A 24,664-nucleotide genomic window follows, 5' to 3' on the forward strand; every position below is an offset into this window, starting at 1 on the left:
CGTTGTAGATGTCTATGGGCTCCAGTAACCACTTAACACCAGGTGGGCTGTGAGCTCGTCCACCCATCTAAACAATAAAAAAAAAACTGTTGTCTTGTTAACGTACTAACGTTAGTTTCGGTTTAATCATGTTTATTTTTTTCTTGAATTTTGGAAATCACTGAAGTTTGAAGAAAACTCGAACACTGAAGAAAACATTTTTTTACTTTATGTAACGTAACACTTTACATGAAGTAAAAAAAATGTTATTACGTTCATTGTAGTTGGTCCGTTGGATGAGTTCTCAGCGGTTTCTGGAGCCCATAGACACCAATCACGATTTAAATCTAGAGTTCGAGTATTGAGAAATAAAAATACTTATGGTTTAAAAAAGGAGTATGCACCGGAACAAAATAAAAACAACATATTAATAGTTATGGTTTTATTTTATTTTATTTTATAAGCAATAAAAATTAATTCCCATACGTGTAACAAACGAACCGTATTTATGAATTACATAAAATTTATTGTAATAAATAGCAATAAGGATAAAAATTATATCGTCGTCGTTGGAAGTGACAATGAACTTAACGCAAAACAATTATACGTGCTATAACGTCCACCGACAGACTGCTTCGCAAGTCAATTCTACTTTTACCAATAATAACACTTCGATACACTACATACTAAAACATGAAGGCACTTTTAATTTAGGTTTTAAAGAAACAGTCATCGGTAACGAAGAGGTATATAATAATGCAAAGGTTTAATTAATAGGATTTCAGTACGTTCATAATTAATAATAATATTGAGTTTAATTACGTTTGGTGGATACGAAAATAAAATTTTAAATGAAACTTATCGGATTGTCCGTTGGAGTACTTTTGTCAGGTTTGTAAAAGGCAACGTGTCTATTTTTTTGAGATATGAACTGTGTAGTGTATGAAAGTGTTTCAAATCTTATTGTGAAATCCGTTCAAATAATGTGAAGCAGTCCGACCATGCTTTCTTTGGTAAGACAGTATTTAATTTAAAACAAATAACGTTTAAAACAATTTTATAATTAAAGTGAATGAATGCGACGTAAATCAAAAGTGTAATACTTACGATACATAAAGTTAATTATTTTCGTATTTATTCAATAAGTCTTTCTAAATATTCATTCATTTCCCTACGTTTTATTTCAACGTCATTGAAGTACGAAATGTCGTTCGCCAAGAATGAGCGCACTCTCCATTTCAACCTTCACACGAATTTGTTTATTCATTTCATTAATTATAATTTCTTAGTATAACATTATCTATAAGGGGTGTATAAGTTCATAATTATTAAATTCGAATATTTTAATTTAACATATGTATATTAATAAACAGATTTTTATTTCGTTCAATAAAATAATTGAAATTAATTTCTATTTCACTGATAACATAAACTGTAGTCACGATTCTCAACACATCTATTACATTATTGTAGTACTATAAATACATAATTACATTATTTAATAGATAACTGTAAATTATTGAAAAAACGTTAAGATTATTAGGATTCAACAGAGACAACTCGAACGACGTGAAAACGATGCTAACTGATGATATGTGCCAATATAACATTTGTTTCAATAAACTTAAGGAACAATTTTGGTTGATGTTAAACATTTAAATAAAACATTCTGAAGATTCAAGTGAACGCAATGACTAACAAAATACAAGAAGAACGTCACAATCAACTGCATCAACGAAAACATAAAATATTTTAAATAATGACTCACGCCGTTCACAATAATGTTTTATGCAACATTAAGAAAAAACATTAACATTATTCATCTATTTTATTATCAAAGTAACGACAACACATAAATAGATATATTTTTATTCGATAAAACTATAAAAAATCAAAGAGGTAAATTTCGAGTGTCATTTACCTAGCCTATGATAAACCTTTCGAAGTGGAACTCGCGACGAGAAACAATTTACCGAAACTACATAGTGAGTGCATTCCAAACTATGCGAGTGCGGCTTCGACGCTGTTATCGATTTTCACCGCCGCGCGTCAGTCCGCGTCATAATGGCGCGTCAGTCCGCGTCACAACGGCGCGTCAGTCCGCGTCACAATGGCGCGTCACAGTGACGCGTTACAGTGGCGCGTCACTGTGGTGCGTCACAGTCACTCATCACAGTCGCGCGTCACTACTCCACGACATGCCTATCGGGAGACGCGCCGATCATTTATTATATTAAGCGAAGGAATTATATAGTAGATAGATTTGGCACAGAACTCCGAAGGGGAAACGTTTTATACAAATATCTTCTATTGAGTTATACGAAAAAGTGATACAAAGTCATCTTGTGTATCTTTGTTATGGGCGTCGAACACAAAGCTTAGTGCTATTCGATCTAATATTCAACTATTTGTCTATTGTATATAAGATTTTTTTTTTGTTAACATAGCTGTAATATTTATGATTATTTTTACTTTTTATTTAACACAGCCATTAATCACTGTTTGATGATAAAGTTACATATTGTTTAACTAAGGTTGCTCACTGATTTCTGTTAATTTGAGTTTCAATTTTGTTTAATCAGATTTTTTATCCGAAATATCGATTAATTTACCATATTATATAATGAAACAGGTGTTGATCGCCACCTGTTTCGTTATATAATATGATTGCGCACGCATTGATCGAGACATGTCTTGCAAAAATTAACAGGACTAACTGTCTTAAAGAAAAAATAATTGTTCTAAATAAATGATCAATTAATTTAGTAACAACAATAAAATTACATACTTCACTCTTGTTATGTGCATAATTTGATTGAGAGTACGAAAAGTGTAGACTGATGTCATCACTTGGTGAATGATCCAATATGCTTACATGATATTAAACCTAATATTCACTATCATATTTTTTTTATTTGTGATTTAACTAAAACAATACAAAAACAACGAAGAACGAATTAATACACAAATCCCGTTTCATACATCTCTAACAATAGGTGCTTCAAATATTTATTACATATAATTAAAATAGAAAATTTGCACAAAAAATATTAGCAAAGAAAGAAAATATTTTTTGATTTCATATAAAACTGCGTCCTATTGTAGATATAGATGTTGGCGTTTCAATTTTCCATAGCTAGTCCAGGTAGAGATGTCAGTGCGGAATCAGCAGCTAGTGCCGGGCTATTTATTCACGATGATGAGTATCAGACAAATCCAAATGGGCGTGGCTCAACGACGTTTTCATCGAAACAATCTCCGTTCGTCATCAGTGCGCGCGCTAGCAACGAGGGGCGCGGGAATCATCGCGGAATATGCTAGAAGTTCGATGTAAAATGCAGAGACTGACCGCATTCGACCGACCGGCGGCGGCGGGCGCCTAGTGCCGGTGGTCAGGGGCGAGCGACTTGCGGCTGGCGGAGAGGTGAGGGGCGCGCGGGGCAGGGCGCTGCGGGCGCGGTAGCGTGCTGACCGCGGCGCCTTCGCTCAACACGTCGCGCGGTTTCCACACGGGTGACCCTACAACACACCAAACACCGAACTCTTTATAACTCGTCTGTTGTCGACGACGGACGGACGGACGACCTCATCTACGGAATTTGGACATTTCGTTTCGAATAGATCGCCAGGTGTTCGCGGGAAAGAGTTGAATGTTTGATGAATGTTGTCGTAGGTTCCCCGCCCGAGCAGAAAGCGCGCGGCTGGACCCGCTCGAATGCGTTGGATCGCGATCGCGGTATTGAAATGAAAAGGCTGAGCGTCCGGAGGGTCGTCTACGCCGGTCAACATTCTCATCGAACATTCAAGCGGAAGCGGCAAACTCTTCACAATTCATTGACTGAGTTTAACGTTCAAAACCGATACAGCTATTTCAAAAATGCTAATAATTTGACAAACACTGATTTATAATGAAAACTATTCTTGATGAATCGTCCAATTTCAGTTAATTAGGTCACTACCGATGCACTCTGTCACCTATGAAAATACCTAAACAGTAAAATATGTTATATTATCTTAATAAGCTCCTAATTAGGAAACTACGGGGTTTATTCTATGGAAGGGAAGCAACACCAATCCTACGTTGTATTCATAATTTGATACTTGAAAATTGAATTCGTTAATCTTAAGCTACCCTACTGTATAACTTTGCTTGTCAATGTTGAGTACATTACAATAGTTAAATTATGATTAATATTTGAGATAAGGATAACATGCATTTTCCATAGTATAATATGATTATTATTATTATAAATAACGGTGCATAGATAAACATTGTGCTACCCACTATATTTAATAGCTGTAATATTAATACATTAGTTGAATTAATTAGAAACATATCATGCGTGGGCTGCAATAAGACAGCCCGGATAAGAACTGGAAAATGTTATTGTGGACCGAAAAAATAAATCAAATACTTGACAAGGTCACTATTTGAGAGGAAGACTTCAGCAATAGCAGAGGAGATGACCGACGTTAGTAACATTTTCGTAAATTATATATAATATAAATCTCAGTCCAATGGGAATTAACAATAAAAACTAACTTAAATTGACAAGAATACTATGAGAAAGTTTCATTTAAAAAAAATCAAACAGTACAATACCACAGCCATATTAATAATTACTTGCTTAGCGCTTGCTAGAAATAATTATAGTTGATAAATTTTAATTTAATAATTTAACGTTTTAATATCCAACTACACGTACTTCTACTATAAGAATTGTGAGACCGTTAACATTCTAACAACTACTCTACGAGCCAGTGTCTGGGTAGATAGTAACGTATGAAACTTCCAGCGGAAACTTCAAGTATACGTGTTATGTCAAATCCAGTTTATTAATTTGTTTACCTATTAACTTAGTTGTGTATATTTGTGACCGTAAATATGTCCTAAAATAAACTAAAATAAATCACAGATTGAAGATAAACAATATGTACTCACGTAATAATACCGTTAAACCTAATAAAGCTGTTTTAATACATACATACGTTTTGCTTAAATAACATCAATTCCATTTAAAGTTAAAAATAATAGGCACATAATTTAAGTACTTTAAAGTTGTAAAGAACCTAATAGAAAGACACGAGTCGGTGTAAGAATTTATACATGAATTTGATCGAAGTCGTTTGCGTCACAATGGCGCCGGCCCGAGCCCGCGCCGTCCACCGTCTCGATACTGCTGCGGTTCGAACAAGTCAGTATTGATTGGGGGGTCATTGACCTCCGCCGTGTTTTGGGGGACTTCCCCTTCCCCTTATGCTAGGAACTTTTACTCTGCCTTTTCCCAGAGAGGTAGCACTGCACGCAGGTCGTGTGCTCGATCGCCTTGGCGATGGACTCTGTAGACTTTGACACCACGATGCCCATTTTCATCGCTTTATCTTCGACCTTCGCGAGTTGCGAGTAGTGCGTCGCTCTGTCGAGCGAGTTAGTCCCCAGACGCGCCAGCTTCTCGCCGCTGGACTTGGATGAGCGGCGGCTCGCGCTCGGCGACTTGCAGGGGGACCTATCGAAGCTGGCCTGTGGGGTGCGCATTATGCCCTTCTTGGGGGCCGGTTTGGGGGAGCGAGATCTATCAACGCTGTTCTCTCGGGACTTCATGATGCTACCGCGCGGGGACCTGGAGCCGTCGAAGCTTTGCTGCGGCGACTTGGATTTGTCGATGGAGCCTCGGGGAGATCTGGACTGGTCGAAGCTCCCGCGGGGAGATCGGTGTAGCGTTTTAGTTTGTTTTAGGCTAGATTTATTCGGAGATTTGCACACGATAACCTTCGTTACGCGGTCGCGGTCCGGGGAGGCGCGGTCGAGAGAGCGGTTCGGGGATCTGTCTCTGTTAATGCTGCTGCCGCTGCACGATCGGATCACTTTTATCTTCTTTTCGGATGATTTCTTCTCGGGCGAAGACTTCAACGAAAGAGATTCTTGCTTACCTAGCTCCTTGACCATGACGGGTTGGTACTGGGTCGGCTGGTGGGAGGACTGGATGAGTCTGGCCTGGCTGCCCGTACTTCCAGCACTCAGAGTAGATGTCGTGCTGAAATGTTTGAAATTGTACATTTGTTGTTTTGTACACCAATTGAAGCTGTTATTGGCAGAAACATGATATACATGCATATTAAGAATTTACGTAAAGTCAGACCTGCAGCTTCTGACATAATTGACTAATATTTTACTCTACTTATAGGTTTTTATAGAAAATAAGATAGATAGATATGTGCATGTGTAACAAACATACATGTGGTACCTTAGCGTGAGATGGTTTGGGGTTCGTCCTAGGCCGCGTTTGACGGGAGGCGGCGGGGGTTCGTCCTCCCCCTCGGAGCGCGACCCCGCCGGCTCCTTGTCGGACTCCACCGGCGCGGCGGCCGACGACGCCACGCGCTTGCCTCCGTTCTCTGTCAGCACACAAACGTTACGTCGCTGTCGTGCGTACTGCTCACAGTAACTGCACAATGATCCGGTCATTGTTCTCGTCGAACCCGTCGCTTGTGACGAAGAGCTCGACGAGTAAATTAACCCACAGACACAGCCCAATGAGTTTCTTGCCGGATCTTCTCAGTGTATTCAGTAGATTCTGCGAAGCACGGTTCCTGCTAGGGTTCGTGTTAGCAACGTCGTCAGGTTTGAGCCCTGTGAGCTCACCTACTAGTTAAGGTTACACTGAAATAGCCTCTGAAGGCTATCAGCTTAGGTAGGAAATAAAAAAAAAGCACAATGAACGCAACCTTCACTACAACGACCAGTAGAATCGGCAGATGTGAACTTAGTAATTTTCCAATTTTAAGCCAATAATAATCGTATTGGAAAGTAGATAAGAACCAGATGCGTAAACACGGCTATTGAATGTACGGTAGTTGACCTTAGAATTGGGTACGGTTCGTATTGCGGGTTTGCGAAATGTTAAGCTACCTAAATTTTAGACAAAATTTGTTCTTATTAGGAGGTTAAATCTATACTCAGATTCACTATACTATGTGTTTTAATCATTTGCAAAGATTATTGTCATTTTACATTTAGTTTGGCTTAGAACTTTTTAGGTGTTTTAAATAAAACATAATCTATTATGTTCTGATTGTTAGTGGTCATCCGGACTATCTTAGATGCATAGCCACATTTAGTTATTCGAAACTTCTGAAGGTCGACGTCAAGGGCTGCACCAACACCGAAAACTAAAAAGGGATTATGAACAATACGAAGGGAGCTCTCTCTCTCTCTCTCTCACTCTCTCCTATGCGAAGTACAAGTAGCTATTATTTGGGATCTTCAGTCCGAAAAGGCGAGCTCATTAGGCGAGAGCGGTCCTCTGCCTTTCGAAGCTAGAAAATTCAGTTACTTTACGCAGATTCTAAAATTCTTACCCACAACATCGCCTATGGTTTTACTTCGCTGCCTGAAGGGTTCTTCGGGGCCAGAATCTTGAGTTTCTTCTGCATCCTGGGAATTCTCACGAGATATGTTTCCAACCTGAAAACGTATTGAACGCTAATTATAAAAGAGTCACAAGTAACATAATATTTTATAAGTGAGTAATTTTTACGTACTTCGATGTTTCCAGCGGAGAGACGTTGGCCGGTCGTTTTTGGTTTCTTCGTTTTACCAAGAGTTTGGGATCCCTGCATCACATGCACCTAGTGGTTCACAGAGTAAATGTAAGAACAGATAACAACGCAAACGTGTGAATGATACAAGTGCATACGAGCTTAGTAAGTATAGTGCGACATATGAACTCAAGAATCTAGCGTAGTACAGTGCAGTACTGTGTGAATGTTTATTGCGGTATTCTTTTATGAGTGCGTTGCATGGTAATGACACTTTTAAGCCAAATCTTATATTTTCTTCTTACATTCTTTTAAAATTTGAAATCGATTACGAGCGAAATGAGATGAAGTTGATTAGTTTCAGATTTAAATCGATTGGGATGAAATTAAACGAAACGAAATATGATGGAATCATTAAAATGGCGTTTATTTAATACGATTTTTTCTGTGGACTTTTTGGAAGAACCCGAGAAGCTAAGTCCATCTGCTTTGTTTCATTTTCCCACATTTGAGCATTTTCATAGATGCTAAACAATTAATAAAGCACCGTTATAAAACATTTAAAAGCAAAGAAACACTAAATGGACCAAATAAAACAATTCACACAATTTCGCTCCTCGCGTTCCCGCCAAGTAATCTTTATAATTAGTTTTTACTCTTTTTTTTTTACAAATCGCTTACGGTTATCTGTCCCTAAATAAGGATTCCCCGTGCTATGGGTACCAGAGACTGACATACATATTTATATACGTCTAAAACTACTACCTTGGGCGCAACGGTCAGCGGCGCTAACTACGCGCTTTTTTTTTTCTGCATTTGCTGATAGCTTTGAGAGGCTATTTCAGGTTCTCCTTGACGTGTAGGTGAGCTCACGGGGCTCAAGCCGGAGTGTTGCTAACACTGGCCCTAGCAAGAACAGTGCTTTGCAGAGTCTACCACCGGATCGGAAACGCGACCCACTGAGAAGATCCAGCGAGAAACTCAGTGAGCTTGTCAGTATGGTGTGACGAAACAAAGTGTACTATTTGGTGTGGTTCACGAGTGTCCTTTTTTCTTTTCTTTTCCTACCTATGCTGATAGCCTTGAGAGGCTATTTCAGCTTCACCATAACGTGTAGGTGAGCTCACGGGGCTCAAACCGGAACGAGTGTCCTGTACCTGGTGCTTGGGGCGGTCGAGGGTGTGCGGGGCGCGCGGGGGGAGCGGCGCGGGCCGAGCGCTCGGCAGCGACATGTTGCGCACCGACTCGCGGATGATCTGACGGATCGTCTTCAAGAAGGCGTTGCGGAAGTCGGCAGTGCTGTTTCACAACAACACCGAACCAAATTGAACAAGATGCGAAGATGCGTGCGCTTACGATTAGATATCTAATAAATACTTTTACCGGTGGTAGGACCTCTTGGGAGACCGCACTGGTAGGTACCACCACCCTGTCTATTTCTGCCGTGAAGCAGTAATGCGTTTCGGTTTGAAGAGTGGAGCAGCAGTTGTAACTATAATTGAGACCTTAAAGCTTATATCGCAAGGTGGGTGGCGCATTTACGTTGTAGATGTCCATGGGCTCCAGTAACCACTTAACACCAGGTGGGCTGTGAGCTCGTGCATCCACCTAAGCAATATAAAAGAAAACGTTAATTCCTCAAAACTATATCTTTATGGATCTGAATGATAATACAATATCAAAAAGATCGTCACTCAACTGCGTTAAACTTCCGAACGAGCGTGAAACAACTTCGTACAACTTGTCCGTACCGTGAACTGGGTTAAGCATTACGTCAAAACGTCAAAACTTCGCTATACTACGAGTACATAGTTCCGCAAACATTTTTAAAGCACGAACAACTTCCATTAGAAGTATCGACTAGGTTTAGTTCTTTGTTCCGAAGACGAGATTCAAAGTTAATTCTAATTTACATAACAACCTTTTTTAATATTTGTACTATGCAAAGAGCCCGATATCTTCTTCTCGCATTAAAACTGTATAATCTCAAAACTTACTAATTTTACAGGAGAATGTTTTAAAGATTTAAAATGTGATATTTTTGTAACATTTTTTTTTACCAGTTACGTTGTCTGTCTGTTAAAGTAAGATAAAATTATGAATTAATTTTTTTAAGAGTAGTCAAAACATAAGTAAACTAAAACAAAAACTAAACTACGCTCTTTTGACAGTATTTATGAGAAAAATACTGGTGATACCAAATGTTTACGCATATTAACCCAATTTCGAATATTTAGGATATTGTACGCTTTTAATGCATCACATCACATCATCACATCATCAGCCTTTATCTGCCCACAGCTGGACATAGGCCTTCCCCAATGCCTTCCACAGAATGCGGTCCTCCGCCTTCCGCATCCAACGACTTCCCGCCGTGCGCACTAAGTCGTCGGCCCACCTGGTTGGAGGACGCCCCACGCTCCTGGTACCAATGCGAAAAGATGATATGTCAACTAAGTTAGAAACACAAAATTTGATAAATCGGTATAACACCCACCTGTTGGAGAGGACGTAGACTTTCTCAGAGCGCCGTTGGAGCTGGCTGCGGAGATGAATGAGCTCCCATAGGAAGTGACTATCCATGTCCTTAGCGGATGAAGCCCGCACTTGCACTTCGGTGACCGGAATCAACACTTGGTATCTAATTATCTCTACTTCGTTTGAATTATTTTTCGAAGAAACCCCCTGGAATTTGTGGTCTAAATTTTTATTCGGTGTTAATATGTATATTTTAAAGAATTTATGGTAGGTTTCTTTTATTTATACTCAATAAATAATAAATATAATAAATATTTACTAACAATCACGCCACGTTAACTGGTCCCGTGTTAAGTTCGTAAAGAACTTGTGTTACAGGTACCAGATAACGGAAATAAATGTAAGATTTTTATTATACACATACATATATTTAATATACATCCATAACCCTGGAAAATACATTTTAATATTTATCATACAAATATCTTCCCTTGGCGGGATTCGAACCCGCGACCCCCTTGTGTAGTGACCATGTCACTTACCACTACACCAGACGGCCGACTCAAGGATGTAAAATTTACTGATTAACTTTTACAGTAAATGACAAACTAAAATTTAAATGTGAATAAGCAATGGAAGATACAATTACAGATAAATATTATACGGAAGATACTGAACATGACACTCACCATCAATTTCTTCTTTTGTCTCAGTCTTTCTTTACAGAGGAAGACAACGGCGGATTTAAACACGAAGCACATCGCGTGCAGCTCTAAGCCCTTTTTAATTTTACCTAAAAAGTCTGATATATTCAGCCATTCAACGCCGCCGTAATACAACAGGTCGCCTAAAACAAAAACAATTTCAAAATGAGATTTGATGTGAACAATCTCAAAAATCGACTGAACGATGTAATTATCTGTTTACCGGGACTGAGATCGATCGGCTGTTTGCAAGACTTTTGATGTTGCCTAAACAAGTGATCGAATATAGCACCGTACTCTTCGTGGATTCTTTGCATCTCGTTGATGTGTTCTGCGACTTTCTCCATGCCCTTGAGAGACTCTGAAACACGTTATAATTTATTTATAAAACATTACCGGTGGTCGGATGTTTTGTTAGTTGGGCGGCCGTTATTATTATGTAAAACCTGAGACTAATAACTCATGTTATTGTTGTCTATGAGTTCCGGTAACACTAATCTATGCAATAAAAAACACTGAGTTTCTTGTCGGATCTTCTCAGTTGTTCGCTATTCCGATCCGGTAGTAAATTTAACGAAGCACTGCTCTCGCTAGGGCTACTGTTAGCAATTCCTTCATTCAGGTTGAGCCCGCGAGCTAACCTACCGGTTCGCGCGTAGTTGGAATAGCCCTTCCGGCTAATGATTAGGGAAGAATATTTTTTTTAATAAATCGTATTTTCAATTGCACCTGAATAAATATTATCTTATCAAAACTGCTGCCCTATGAAGCAAAAATTAATTATCAAAGATACATTAATAAGTGGCTCACCCACTAAATGAAGGTGTTCCTCCGAATTCACGTCTGTTAAATTCCTAAGCTGTTGCAACAACAATGGGTACTTAAGTATTCTCTGTATTGGCTTAATCAAATACGACTCCAACGTCGACGAATGTTGCTGTTTCGGATTCCTTGCCGACAAAAATTCTTGAAGAGCTTGATTACCCTCATCTAGTAACAAGACAATAAAACAAATATAAAAAAATGGCTACCGAAAATATATCTCTCATACAAAAAAAAAAACTACTCACTTGGATGAAGAACTTTCTGTGCCTTACTGTGACTGGCGCAGAAGGAGCTGTACAACTTGAAATGATTGACGTAATAAAGGAAAGCGTTCCCGACGGCGAAGAGCACGTTCTACGAAAACACACAGAGACACATTTATCGAACTGCAAATTCGTGTACTGTCATGTTGTAGTCAACACGAACTCAGAATAGCAATCCACGTAGTAACACAAAGCGACGTGTACCTTGAATTGATTCGAGAATTCAAAGTGGTTGAAGTTAGGTTCAGCCTCGAGCGCTTCCTCTAAGTTCAGTAGGAACTGTCTTTGGAAAGTCACTATCTCCTGAATGTTCCCAAACAAAGCATTGATCTCGGCATTTGATAAAAAAGTTTCCTTCTTCAGCGGCTCCAAATAGTTCTCCAGCAAGTTGTTCAAGTGCTGGAAGTTAACGACGTAATTAAACATTTAAAATGTAGCCGTAGACTTGTTGAACATTTTCCTATTCATGTTTAATTTGTAACCTTCGATCGACGCCTGATCTAATTTCGGAACAGTTAATCTTTCGTTTCTAAATGTACTCCTAGTACCTTTTCAGATTTAAGCATTGTTGTCGCGAAATTACTTTACTAAATACTGAGGAGGCGTGCCCATTTATCAATAGCAGTAAATTAATGTAATTTGTTTTATGGTCTCTGCGGATTAATTGTTAGCTTGAAAGTAAAGTTCGAGTTTATTTTCAATTAAAATAGCCATTTATCCCGAATTCGGTCGAAACAGAAAACGACCCAGGTGTTTCATGCTTTCTTAAATCATCAAACTTTACTCTATGAATATTTCATCAAAAACAACATTTTCTCTTTAACTTTTTTCAATTACATTAAAATTACAAAGAAACCTCTCAATCTTTCTATATTTAATCAATTTTCAATAAAAATTAACATTCTTGAATGTAAATGATTCACAAAAGCTACAAAATTAACTTGTCCATTTTTACATTTCTCTAATAAGCCAACGTCATTCGCAAATTCACAAACTAAGTCGGAAGTTTTCCGATATTCAGTCCCGAAGTGTTGCCTGCAAACTATTGGTAATTGTTAGAAATTTGTCGTTCGTTAGCGGATAGTTATCTAGTCGCAAAATTGCCTAAACTAGGTTTACGATGTCACGAACCATGAGTCGGTCGATACAATATCTACCTAATATATTGTATATTATTTAGGCGTCTGTGAAATGAGTTCTCGCTTAAATTGCTACCGGCATATATACGGTATAGTGTGCACTGTGTGTCATGTATGATGTCATTTGCACAAGACTTTGGTGAGTTTACATATTTCTCATATAATTTTAACGATAAATACTACAAAACGAAAACGTATTTACGAAGGCGTAATATATTATTTTATTATTCAATTTGTCGTTTACAATATGAGATGTGGAGCTTAAATTAATTTTTATCAGAAAATTTTAATGTAATTTTATACTTTTTTATAGTTCCATGTTCAAATGCAAAAATTAAAAATGTTAATGTACAAAGCACATAGCGCCAGTCTCTTCTTGTTGCATATTCAGTGTTTCTTGCATATTCATACAATATGTACGGTAGTTTGACTGCTTGCAAGTGTAATTCGGATATATTAACTTTAAGTATTGTTAAGTTAAATGAGTTATTATATAAAATATAATAATAACTCATATAACTTAACATAATCATAAGATAACGCAATTCTCTGAAAAACGCGTTCTGGTCGCGCTTTAAAAGTGTGGACAAACTACTACTTTGATTTAAAACATCTGTTCAACTCAAACATTATGAAGCACACTTGTTGAATGTCTACATAGATATCCCTAAAACCAGTCCTTAAAAGAAAAATATTCTTAAGAAAAATCGACAAATCTAGCTCAATTTCCGGTTTCATACGAGTTTTTATATTTCACATAACTTTTAAATGCCAGTTTTAATTACGTTAATTAAATCTAAAAGTAGTAATCAATAAATATCAATAGAGAAATGGCCAAGCACTAAGATCGCACAAGTAAAATAAGCCAAAAACTGAGAAAAATTTCTTATTACATGTAATTTAATACTGCATTACATATAAAAAAAAATTTTAATACATACAATGTGTATATATATTTTTGTGACAGTTTTATAAAGGTAGACAATTAGTTGGAAAGTAGTGAAATGCAACATTTGCAATAAACGTATATTGCACTATTGATGGATCAGTTAAAGTAGTTTTATTGGAGATGAAAGCAAATATGTGATTAAAAAAATCAATATGTATAAAGTTACAATCCCAATTAATTACCATATTACTTTAACATTTTAGTAATTTCATAACATGAGTTCTTTATGCATCAATTGAAGTCATCACGTATATAAAATTCTGTAGATTTTTTTGTTAAATCAACTAAGTTCAAATATTACGTTATATGATATTTAAGTCTTGTAACAATAAATCTAAATTTAGATATGAAGAATATAAGTCTCACCTTGACGTAGGCACGCTCAGTGTCGACCAGTTCGAGCAGCACCTTCCTGAGCTTGTCGGCGTCGGAGAGGTGTCGCGAGGGAGTCCCGGCGGCGGCGCTGGCCACGCTCCCGGTGGGACTCCCGCGCCGCGTCTCGGCGGGCGAGCGGCACCACCCCGTCACCTGCTCCGCGCTCTGCGCACGCACACACCCACGTTTTTATTTTCCTACCTAAGCTGATAGCCTTGAGAGGTTACCTCAGCGCAACCGGGCAAGTAGATGAGCTCACGGGGCTCAAACCTGACGTTGCTAACACGATGACCGGTGCTTGAGGTACCTAAAAGGAGCGTTAGTGGATCGAGAGGATCCGAAATGACGTGTTTTAGGCAACCACGCCACGCATGCAACACACACGTCGAAGGTCCTATACGAATAGCACCGCTTGCACCGGTTACTGTCTTCGTCGAACCCATCGCTTGCGGTGAAGGGCTCGCCGGGTAAATTAACCCACTGAGTTTCTGGCTGGATCTTCTCAGTGAGTCGCGTTCCTGATCCGGTGGTAAATTCAGCGAAGCACTGCTTTTGCTAGGGTTCGTATTAACTCTCTCAGGTTGAGCCCGTGAGCTCACTTACTCGTCCATGATGAGCTAGTACTTATAGCTCCTTAGGCTACTAGCGATTAGGTAAAGAAAAACAGGTATCACTTAACTCAGGATTTTAATATGCAAATACGTTCAAGTCACTTGTACCACAAACAGATCAAACAGAAATGGTACATTTTCCACCAGTTGCGACGTTCAAATTAACAGACATACATTTCAAAGCAATCATTCTATGTAAAATGCGTCACTAAACAAGAACAATGAGCCATGAAGTATGAACCTAATTTAGGATCCGTATTGAGCCACCACGGTTCAGAGTTATCTGATAGGTACTATCGAAATGTCCTTTATCTCAATGTAATTTACATTTAGATTTCCTAACAATAAGGGATGTTTTCGTTGGATCCTGAAAATATTACACTTACGTGGTTCAATAGTCACTTAGCATGGCGCACTGGCGGAATTTACGAATTCACTTGTAGAGTTATAATATTGAAAGCTACACGATTTAAAGGATAAGGAATAATTCGTGCATTCGTGTTGAGCGATGCGCCGGTGTTCGAATCTCAGGCGGGTACCAATTTTTCTAATGAAATATGTACTCGGCGAATGTTCACGATTGACTTCCACGGTGAAGGAATAACATCGTGTAATAAAATTGAAACCCGCAAAATTATAATTTGCGTAATTACTGGTGGTAGGACCTCTTGTGAGTCCGCACGGGTAGGTACCACCGCCCTGCCTATTTCTGCCGTGAAGCAGTAATGCGTTTCGGTTTGAAGGGTGGGGCAGCCGTTGTAACTATACTGAGACCTTACAACTTATATCTCAAGGTGGGTGGCGCATTTACGTTGTAGATGTCTATGGGCTCCAGTAACCACTTAACAACAGGTGGGCTGTGAGCTCGTCCACCCATCTAAGCAAAAAAAAAAAATAATAATAATAACTTTCATAAATAAATATAATCAACGGAATTTAAAGCTGACTTTTTTTTCAGTGTTCGAAGAAGAAAAGCACGATTCCTACTAGTTTAACAAAAGTTGAGGGGTGCTGCTCATTTTAAGAACACCAACGTTACAAAGAAATGACAGGTTTGATAGAATCTAATCATTTCATAAACTTGAAGGAGCAAAAGTTTGAAATTTCAGAATTTATTAGTATTCGACAGCATCACAATGGTCGTGAAAGTTTCGAGATTTTTTTTATATTTTGATAAAGATACTCATCACATCTTTACTTTAAAAATTCATAAATACGAAATACAACTTTATTCGCTTTACAGATTCTATACATTCGACTTAGTTAATATTCAGTTAAATGTGCTTCGAAAATTTTGTAAAATATTCTGCATAGTTTCACTAAAAGCTTTATAACGTTCAGGATATCCGGTTTTAAGCTAAAGTTACGCTAACTCTATATAATGTATATTGTTACTCTCCGATGCTCTCTCTTGTACCTTTGACTTCCAATTCAAAGAGGATTAACGGTATATTTAAAGTTATAATTTTAATTAATATAGCTCAGTTGAGCTTTGGCCTTCCGTCTCCGGGTCGGAGAGCATTATCTTTGTGATTTTTATAGGCTCCGACAACTACCTAATACCAGGTGGAAATTAAGTTCATTTTCTCAGTTTAAGGATAATAAAAACCTCAATTTTGTTTTAACAACACCTTTCGTCCACTGTAATGTTTATTATTTGTAGCACAATATCATTTCACATGTTCATACTGTATACTAATAATACTCAGTAGTACAATTTATTATTCTCAGAACCGGCAGTAATCACACTGACCTCTTTGATAAATAAATGGAAATATTAATATAATAATCATAAAAGGGAAATTAATTATTCTTATGTAGATCTAATATAAGAAAGCACTCGTCTCCAGATAGTCCCTTCCATAAGAAGGTGTATTATAAAGGAGTTCGTGCCCAGGAGACTTATTATGCGAGAGAGACATTACCATGATATCTCAGCGCGAGTGCGACGTAACGAAATAAATGAGGTAAGTCTTCGGAGATTGATAATTGAATCAGGATCGCACGAAGCCATGTGTTAAGGTCAGAAGCGCTATGTGATGTTCGTGTAGTGTAGTTTACCTTTAAAAGATTTTCAATTTCGAAGGAGTTAGTTCGCGAGCTAACTTTGGGCGGGCCGGTGTTGACCGAGTCCCCACCGTGGGCCTCCGCCTCCGGGCTGTACAACTCCTTACCTAAACGAAATAAAAGGGTAATATTATAATATAACTTTAAGCATACAAGTTGAAAAGATGTATAAACGGCTTTCGATCAATTTTCCCAAGCATACATATTTCGGATTCCATACGTATGTACACACAGGAACTCGTTTCAAAGGGTCGGAAAAACTGTAATACTTTGATGAATCTTCATGAACAATTTTTCATGATATTCTATCTAATCCGACAATATTGTGTCCTTTAAGCCTTTAATATCTCCACCATTTTGAGGGCTTAGAGGCCTTGCCTATTTCTGTCGTGAAGCAGTAATGCGTTTCGGCTTCAAGGATGAGGCAGGGATGTACTGAAAACTGAGACAAAGAACTCATATCTCAAAGTGGGTGGCGGCATTTAAGTTGCTGATATCTATGGGCTCCGGTGACTACTTAACACCAGGTGGACCATGAGACCGTATACGAATCTTAGAAATAACAAAAATGTCGTCTCCGTGGTCTAACGGGTAAGAGGCCCGATGCTGTTACAATAGGTGGATTGTAAGAAAAAGGATTGTCATTTTATCGGATCAATCAAGGATTACAAGAAATATTCACATTACAAACACAAGGCTGAACTCGAAAGCCACGTCACGAATGATCACGTCTAAAATTCAACATACAATATTCGGGGCGCGTGAAATAGATTCATATTAGGGTACGGCGCGGTTGCGGTGCGCCGAGCCGGAGATGACCGGTCGACCTCGTCGCCGCCGTGCTCGTGAATTGCTCGGAAGTTGTGCATCCAGCGCATGTCCTAATATCCAACGAGCATAACTAACACGCCCGATTTTGGGTCTTGGCAATTGATCGATGACCAAAACAAAGAACATATTATTACGTGTTGGGGTGTAGTCCTCACGAGCAGGTATTTCAACTCTACTGATTTAGATAATACATCCATTTCATGCTTACATATATAATGTATGTTACAAGTGAAAGTGACGTACATTGTATAAGTTAAAGAAAACTACAAAAGTTTACAGTTTAAGTATGATTTTTGCAGTGTTTAAGTAAAAACGAGATTTTCTTTTAAATCAAAAATAAGTATCAGTAATTGTTTCGCAGGATCACTACGAAAGTTAAATGATGAAAATTTAAATTTTAAAATAAAATATATTTAAACAAAACTCGAAGTAGAAAAGAGTTTTCGAATTCCAATTCAGATACAAGATAAATACTGAGTTAATTATATTGTTCCAATATCAGAACGTGGAATCCAGTTTAATGAATTTTTAAATTAAATTTACGGTACGAATGTTAATTGACGCGACATTCAACGGTATCGATGATGATAGCATTGTTAGTTCATTGCTTCAATACGTATTCATTTGATAGTTTTATTGTTATGTAATAAAACAGTGTAATTTAACAAATCGTAGATATTGCGAAACGCATTACTGCTTCACGGCAGAATAGGCGTGGTGGTGGTACCTACCCGTGCGGATTTACAAGAAGTCCTACCACCAGTAAAATTAACTCAAGTAACTATAGCAACTCAACCTTCAAACGGGAACGTGTTACTGCTCGATAGAAATAAGTAAGTTTACAATCTTAAATTTATCAAATACAAAAACGAAACATAGATCCTTGGAAGTAATAGGTGAGGAAGTAATAAGTGAAGTAATGAGTCGTACAATATAAAGTACGGCTCTAATGTCATTATTCAGAGAGAAAACTGAAGATATGTCCATTATTGCAAAATCTAACTTGCATATCTAATCTATTTTCTCTATGAATCAATGTCGTCGGAACTGGGTGACCTTTATCTATGATTTTATCTTGACCTAGGCCGCCTAATCGAGTTCTTCTCCGTGAGACCTTATTTCATCGTTCCAACATATTGAACTGCTTCGATTCGTTTTTCTTTCACTTACAACAATGTCACTTAATAATTTTGTTAGCTAAAATTCGAATATGTAATTGCACCGTGGCTGTTTGTGAAAACATTTTTGGTAAGATGTCACACAATCAGTTTTTTCGACGCGCTGTGACAACATTGGGGACATGCAAATAGCCGGGAGTGAGGTCACGGCCTTTATGTTCTGCATAAAGCTACACCTTTGTTTTGAAATTCTGACAATATTTTGTGCAGTATTTCTGTGTAAAATGTAACATTTATGCTACAGTTAATCCAGATGCAACATATTTTGCTTTATATTAATGTAATAGAATAATAATAATAGCTTCCAGAGTAATTTTATGCGTGTTTTTTTAAGTTTGGAATGAAATTGGTATTATATCTGTAATGGTCTATAAAATAAATGTATGTGTATAAAAGTAATAATAATATGTAAAATGTTTATATAGTTATTTTAGATCTAAGTAGAGAGGGGGAAGAGGTCGACCGAAGAAGACATGGATGTTGTGTGTGAATGACGATATGAGAGTGAGAGGAATGAGTGTTGAGATGACGGCTGATAGAAGAGAATGGAAAAGAAAAATAGCTGAGCTGAGCCCACCTAGTGGGATAAGGTGCGGAAAAAGAAGAAAAAGTGTAACTAGTCAGGTCATAAGTATTGTCACACAGTAAAAACTTTTCTTTTAGAATGCTGGCCACAAAAAAGTTTATTGAATTCGAATTTCGAATTGTTCATGAAAATAAAAATGTATACTTTTAGAATTTTACTCATTTTTAAATATGGAGTGGACGCTTAAAGAAGACCGTGTTGCAGTTATTGCGTTGCATCGTTGCGGTTACGCGCCAATTCAAATTTTTAACATACTGAACATTTTTGAATATAACCAAAATATTCGTTTATCGTACCATCTAACGATACAATGAAGACTCTAGTATAGATGACAGGTCAAGAAGTGGTCGCCCTCGGTCTGTTAGGACTCCAGCAGTGATAAAAGCTGTGAAGGTGCGAATTCAAAGAAATCCCAAACATAAGCAGAAACTGTTGGCCCTTCAGATGGGGTTAAGCAGAACGACGGTGAAAAGGGTGTTAAATGAAGACTTAGGCCTTCGGGCATATCGAAGAAAAACAGGACATCGTTTCAATGCTCGTCTAATGGACCTGAGACTGAAGAGATGCCGCGCTTTGTTGAAGCGGTACGCGGGAAAAAAATATCGGGAAATTCTTTTTTCGGATGAAAAAATTTTTACCGTAGAAGAGAGCTACAACAACCAAAATGATAAGGTGTACACACACAGTAGTGAAGAAGCGAGCAACCGTATTCCGCGTGTCCAACGAGGTCATTTTCCATCCTCGCTCATGGTATGGTGGGAGTTTCTTATTGGGGCTTAACAGAGGTACATTTTTGTGAGAAAGGTGTAAAAATGAATGCAGTTGTGTATCAAAATACAGTCCTGACGAACCTTGTGGAACCTGTTTCTCATACCATGTTCAATAACAGGCACTGGGTATTCCAACAAGATTCGGCGCCAGCTCATAGAGCGAAGAGCACACAAGACTGGCTGGCGGCGCGTGAAATCGACTGCATCCGGCACGAAGACTGACCCTCCTCCAGTCCAGATTTGAATCCGTTAGATTACAAGATATGGCAACACTTGGAGGAAAAGGCGTGCTCAAAGCCTCATCCCAATTTGGAGTCACTCAAGACATCCTTGATTAAGGCAGCCGCCGATATTGACATGGACCTCGTTCGTGCTGCGATAGACGACTGGCCGCGCAGATTGAAGGCCTGTATTCAAAATGACGGAGGTCATTTTGAATAAACTTTAGTGTCATAAGAATCTATGTTTTGTTAAGTTCATTTTGGTATATGAATGGTTACATAATGAATAACACTTGTTTCAATTATTTTACATTAAACATGTGACAGAATTGATGACCTGACTAGGTATTTTAGACTTCGCGAAGATATTACGCAGGTATTACGATATGTTAAGAAGAGAACGAAATTAATATTTTCTACTGACACTGATAAAAAGATAGATACATATTATTGATAATAAAACACTAGTGTAGGTTTCTTAGGAATTAATTATTGACATATAATTACTTGTTTCTTCACACGATTCAGTAGATTTATTATCAAATATTAATTTCTCTAACTAGAGCAAATAAAACAATTTTTTTTTTTTCATTTATTGAAAAGATATAAGTAGAAAAAAAAACAGTATCATTAGGTGAGAATGTGAGAACAAATAATGTGGTTCTTTACAGAGTGACTTCCATTGTTTTCACCACCCACACTAAAGCTTCCCGTCCCGTGAAGTCGCGCACCGATACTTATATGGTTGTCATAAAACGAATAACAACTACGCATCGGCTCAACATGTCGTAATAATTGCCTCTTGTGTTGCTGATACGTGAACATTCTAGTAAATTACATACTCTCATCTGATGTCAAAATTTGAGTCCCTTTAACTATGTTTGTTGGGATTTACATCACCGAGCCACCTCGATTACTATTTTATTTCGGAAGCAAAACTGAAATTTTTTCAGTATAGGGATATAAAACTTTAACAATGAAAGCTACAGTTTTTCACTGCATTATAGACACTTCTATTAAATATATTAAGCCCTCGTTGCATAAAGCATTTAAAAACAAATCGTTCTCTCAATATGAGGATGAAACTTTTTTTAATTCAGTACCTAGTTTAAATTTTTTAAGGAATATTATATGAGTCTATTGAAAGAATCACTTCCTTTAAGGAAGAAAACAGAGGTTTGTTTGAGATAAAATTAACATATCAAAAGGTAAACTGAACTTTTTTATTAATTAAAATGTAAGGTCTGTAAGTATTGGATAAAATGTATAGTCGGAGACTAGGGAATTTAGGCACCATAACAGCATAGAGTCTGTCCAGCTATTAATCAGAAGATAACGGTAATGCGATCCCGACCTTCTCCAGCTGCTACTACATCCCAATCATCCGTCCGTAGCATCCTAATCATATTTACCTACCCAACCCTATCTTCCTTCGGATAATTCCTAAAGTGATTACTAGCCTCGGGCGCCTTGTGCGCTCTGAAATAGCGTTTGCATCAAAGCTCTGTTCATCTCTGAATCGAGGCAATCATGCTCTTCGGTTGGACGAATGCGATAGCAGCATATTCAATGTTATCGGGACATCGACTTAACGTCTCACAGCAGTTTACGGAATTCGAAGTCGAAGCCCCAGTTGTATTGTATAAAACCTGCTCCACCCTTCAAATGAGCGCGCATGACTGCTTCGCGACAGAAATAGAATGGCATCTACCCCTGCATGCTATAATACGTCCTACCACAATCGAGTAAATGTCAGTTGGCGGTCGCAGTACGCTGATATAATATTCAGAGAACGCTGTGGCCCATTCTCCGATTAATACCTTGGTCGATCTTACAAGATCCTCGGGAAATGACGGGTGGTCATATTCTAGCCCAACATTATATAGTTACAATCAGGTCACAAATGTGTTTATGAGTTTTTGTAAAGGCTTAACACCAGACGGACCGTGAGCTTGTAGTCACGTTTCAGTGTGAATACACCTTAGTAAATTATACGACGTTTTACATATTCTATCTACTTCATGATGAAAATTAACACAAGCAGTAACATCGAAAAAATTTGATATGACAAATAAAAATAAAAAATTATAAAACAATCTACTCAAAAAAACAAATCGATTTACTGAAATGAAAGAACTTATAGATATTCAAGACATTTCACTCTTCAAATGATAGCTCGATGTTAAAATCAGAAACGAATTTTTAAGGTTTCGATTATGAAAATGAATATCGTTTTCGGTTCCGCGATCCTGTATTATATTACAATTTAACGACACAACTGAACTCCTTTTAACAAAATAATGACTTTGTCGTTAAGAGAGCGATGTATTAATTAGGAATAAAACAAAAGCGTTTTAGGCACGATAGAAATGGTTTAATTGATGTCAATGACAGCGCGCATTTATAAATCGCGAGCGAGCCATTTTGTATTCGTTACCGGTCTGACTGTTTCTCCAGCGGAAATGATGACACATTTTACATAAAGTAAATTTCCACATAGATTATATCAACGATGCAGATAAGCTAAAATTTAATATTTATTTTTGTTAAAGTCAACATTTAAATATCCGATTGAAACTTGTTACAGTTGTTGTTTTAACAACAGGAAGGTTTTTATCTTAGTACTTCTTACGTATTTTGAATATAATACGTATTTTGAAGTCGTTGTGGCCTAAAAGATAAAACGTCCGGTGCATTCGTACCTAGCGATGCAACGGTGCCCGTATCCCGCAGGCGGGTACCAATTTTTCTAATGAAATACGTACTTAACAAATGTTCATGATTAACTTCCACGGTGAAGGGATAACATCGTGTAATAAAAATCCAAATTATAATTTGCGTAATTACTGGTGGTAGGACCTCTTGTGAATCCGCACGGGTAGGTAACACCGCCCTGCCTATTTTCGTCGTGAAGCAGTAATGCGTTTCGGTTTGAAGGGTAGGGCACCCGTTGTAACTATACTGAGACCTTAGAGCTTATATCTCAAGGTGGGTGGCACATTTACGTTGTAGATGTCTATGGGCTCCAGTAACCACTTAACACCAGGTGGGTTGTGAGCTCGTCCACCCATCTAAGCAATAAAAAAAATAAAAAGTATATGTAGCATGAAAATATTTTTAGCAAATTTATGTATTCCATATATTTTGCCTGGATGGTCCTCGACCGGATATCATGGGTTGGTTATAAAAATGTCCGATGGAGATATAAATTATATTCCGTAGAATGTTATTTGTAAAATCGTTACGATCCGGCTGTGTGCAGTCGACAGCTGGGGGCGTACATCTATTGATCGTGCCCACTGCCTGTTGCCTAGGATAACGTCTATTTAGTTGATTGAAGTTTCAACGACGCTTTGCAATTTAGTTTCATATTAAATTGACATAGCTGGTTTTCGAATTAGTGTTCTGTTCATGATACTCTGTTATAAAGCTGTGCGTTGATTTTTTTTTAAATGATGAATTTTTCTTCTTGATTTCTATAAATAGAGCATCAATTCAATGTAATAAAAATACGAGTTGTATGTGTTTTGTTATTATTGCATGTTTCCATTGCATTCATATACAATATGCTTAAGTATATTGTATATGGATGCAAAATATGATCCTTCCGGCTCGAAGGACCATGTGTTGCATTGTGGTAAATGAGAGTGGCCTGTATTTATTGGTTTTGATATCTTTATTAGTCCTTATGTGACAAATTAAATATATATGAATATATGAAATATTAAATCGATGCGTCGCCCTTGGCGGCTGGAATTGAAAAGGGAAAAGTGTCATAGCGGACGTCGCTCGTTGACACTTTTGACGTTCCCAAATCAAACAATATGGGCAAAGAACAAAAAACAGTTCAGTATCTTTATCTCCTCTAGTTTGTCAGCTGATGTTTTGATTGAGTTTAGTAGATAGCTACTAAGCGTTAACCATAACAAAAGAAACAAAAACGTTCTCGCTTTTTCAAAAGAAAAATTTCATTGACAAAAAAAGTATTATAGAACACGTAAATGAATCTAAATCATGAGAAACGCATTAGTGGCCAACTTAGTGGCGTTTCGGTCAAAATCTAAGAGTTGGGAACAATCAATACCAATACAATACAAAAATATTACAAATATTATATGATTTTTCTTTTACACGTATATATTTTTTTAT

General features: G+C 37.6%; 1 protein-coding gene across 9 annotated transcripts in view; it reads right to left on the minus strand.

Annotated features, from left to right (window-relative positions):
• Positions 1–406: 406 nt before the first annotated feature.
• Positions 407–24,664, minus strand: part of sif (guanine nucleotide exchange factor still life) — a 116,309-nt gene continuing 92,051 nt past the window's right edge. For 8 of the 9 annotated variants that reach the window (XM_089737009.1, XM_089737008.1, XM_089737011.1 and 5 more), the window contains 12 exons: positions 16,924–17,036; positions 14,243–14,416; positions 11,993–12,187; positions 11,771–11,879; positions 11,511–11,690; positions 10,924–11,061; positions 10,686–10,843; positions 10,016–10,203; positions 8,676–8,817; positions 7,522–7,608; positions 7,339–7,444; positions 6,140–6,375 (listed from right to left, as the gene is read on the minus strand). In XM_089737009.1, the coding sequence (XP_089593135.1) occupies positions 6,155–6,375; positions 7,339–7,444; positions 7,522–7,608; positions 8,676–8,817; positions 10,016–10,203; positions 10,686–10,843; positions 10,924–11,061; positions 11,511–11,690; positions 11,771–11,879; positions 11,993–12,187; positions 14,243–14,416; positions 16,924–17,036 (1,811 nt within the window). In that variant the 3' untranslated portion in view covers positions 6,140–6,154. Of the gene's footprint in view, positions 6,015–6,139; positions 6,376–7,338; positions 7,445–7,521; positions 7,609–8,675; positions 8,818–10,015; positions 10,204–10,685; positions 10,844–10,923; positions 11,062–11,510; positions 11,691–11,770; positions 11,880–11,992; positions 12,188–14,242; positions 14,417–16,923; positions 17,037–24,664 lie in introns of those variants that run through there. The other variant, XM_089737016.1, reaches the window with a different exon arrangement.

Source organism: Bombyx mandarina, chromosome 22 (assembly GCF_030267445.1).
Source record: "Bombyx mandarina strain Sakado chromosome 22, ASM3026744v2".
Lineage (NCBI taxonomy): Eukaryota > Metazoa > Arthropoda > Insecta > Lepidoptera > Bombycidae > Bombyx > Bombyx mandarina.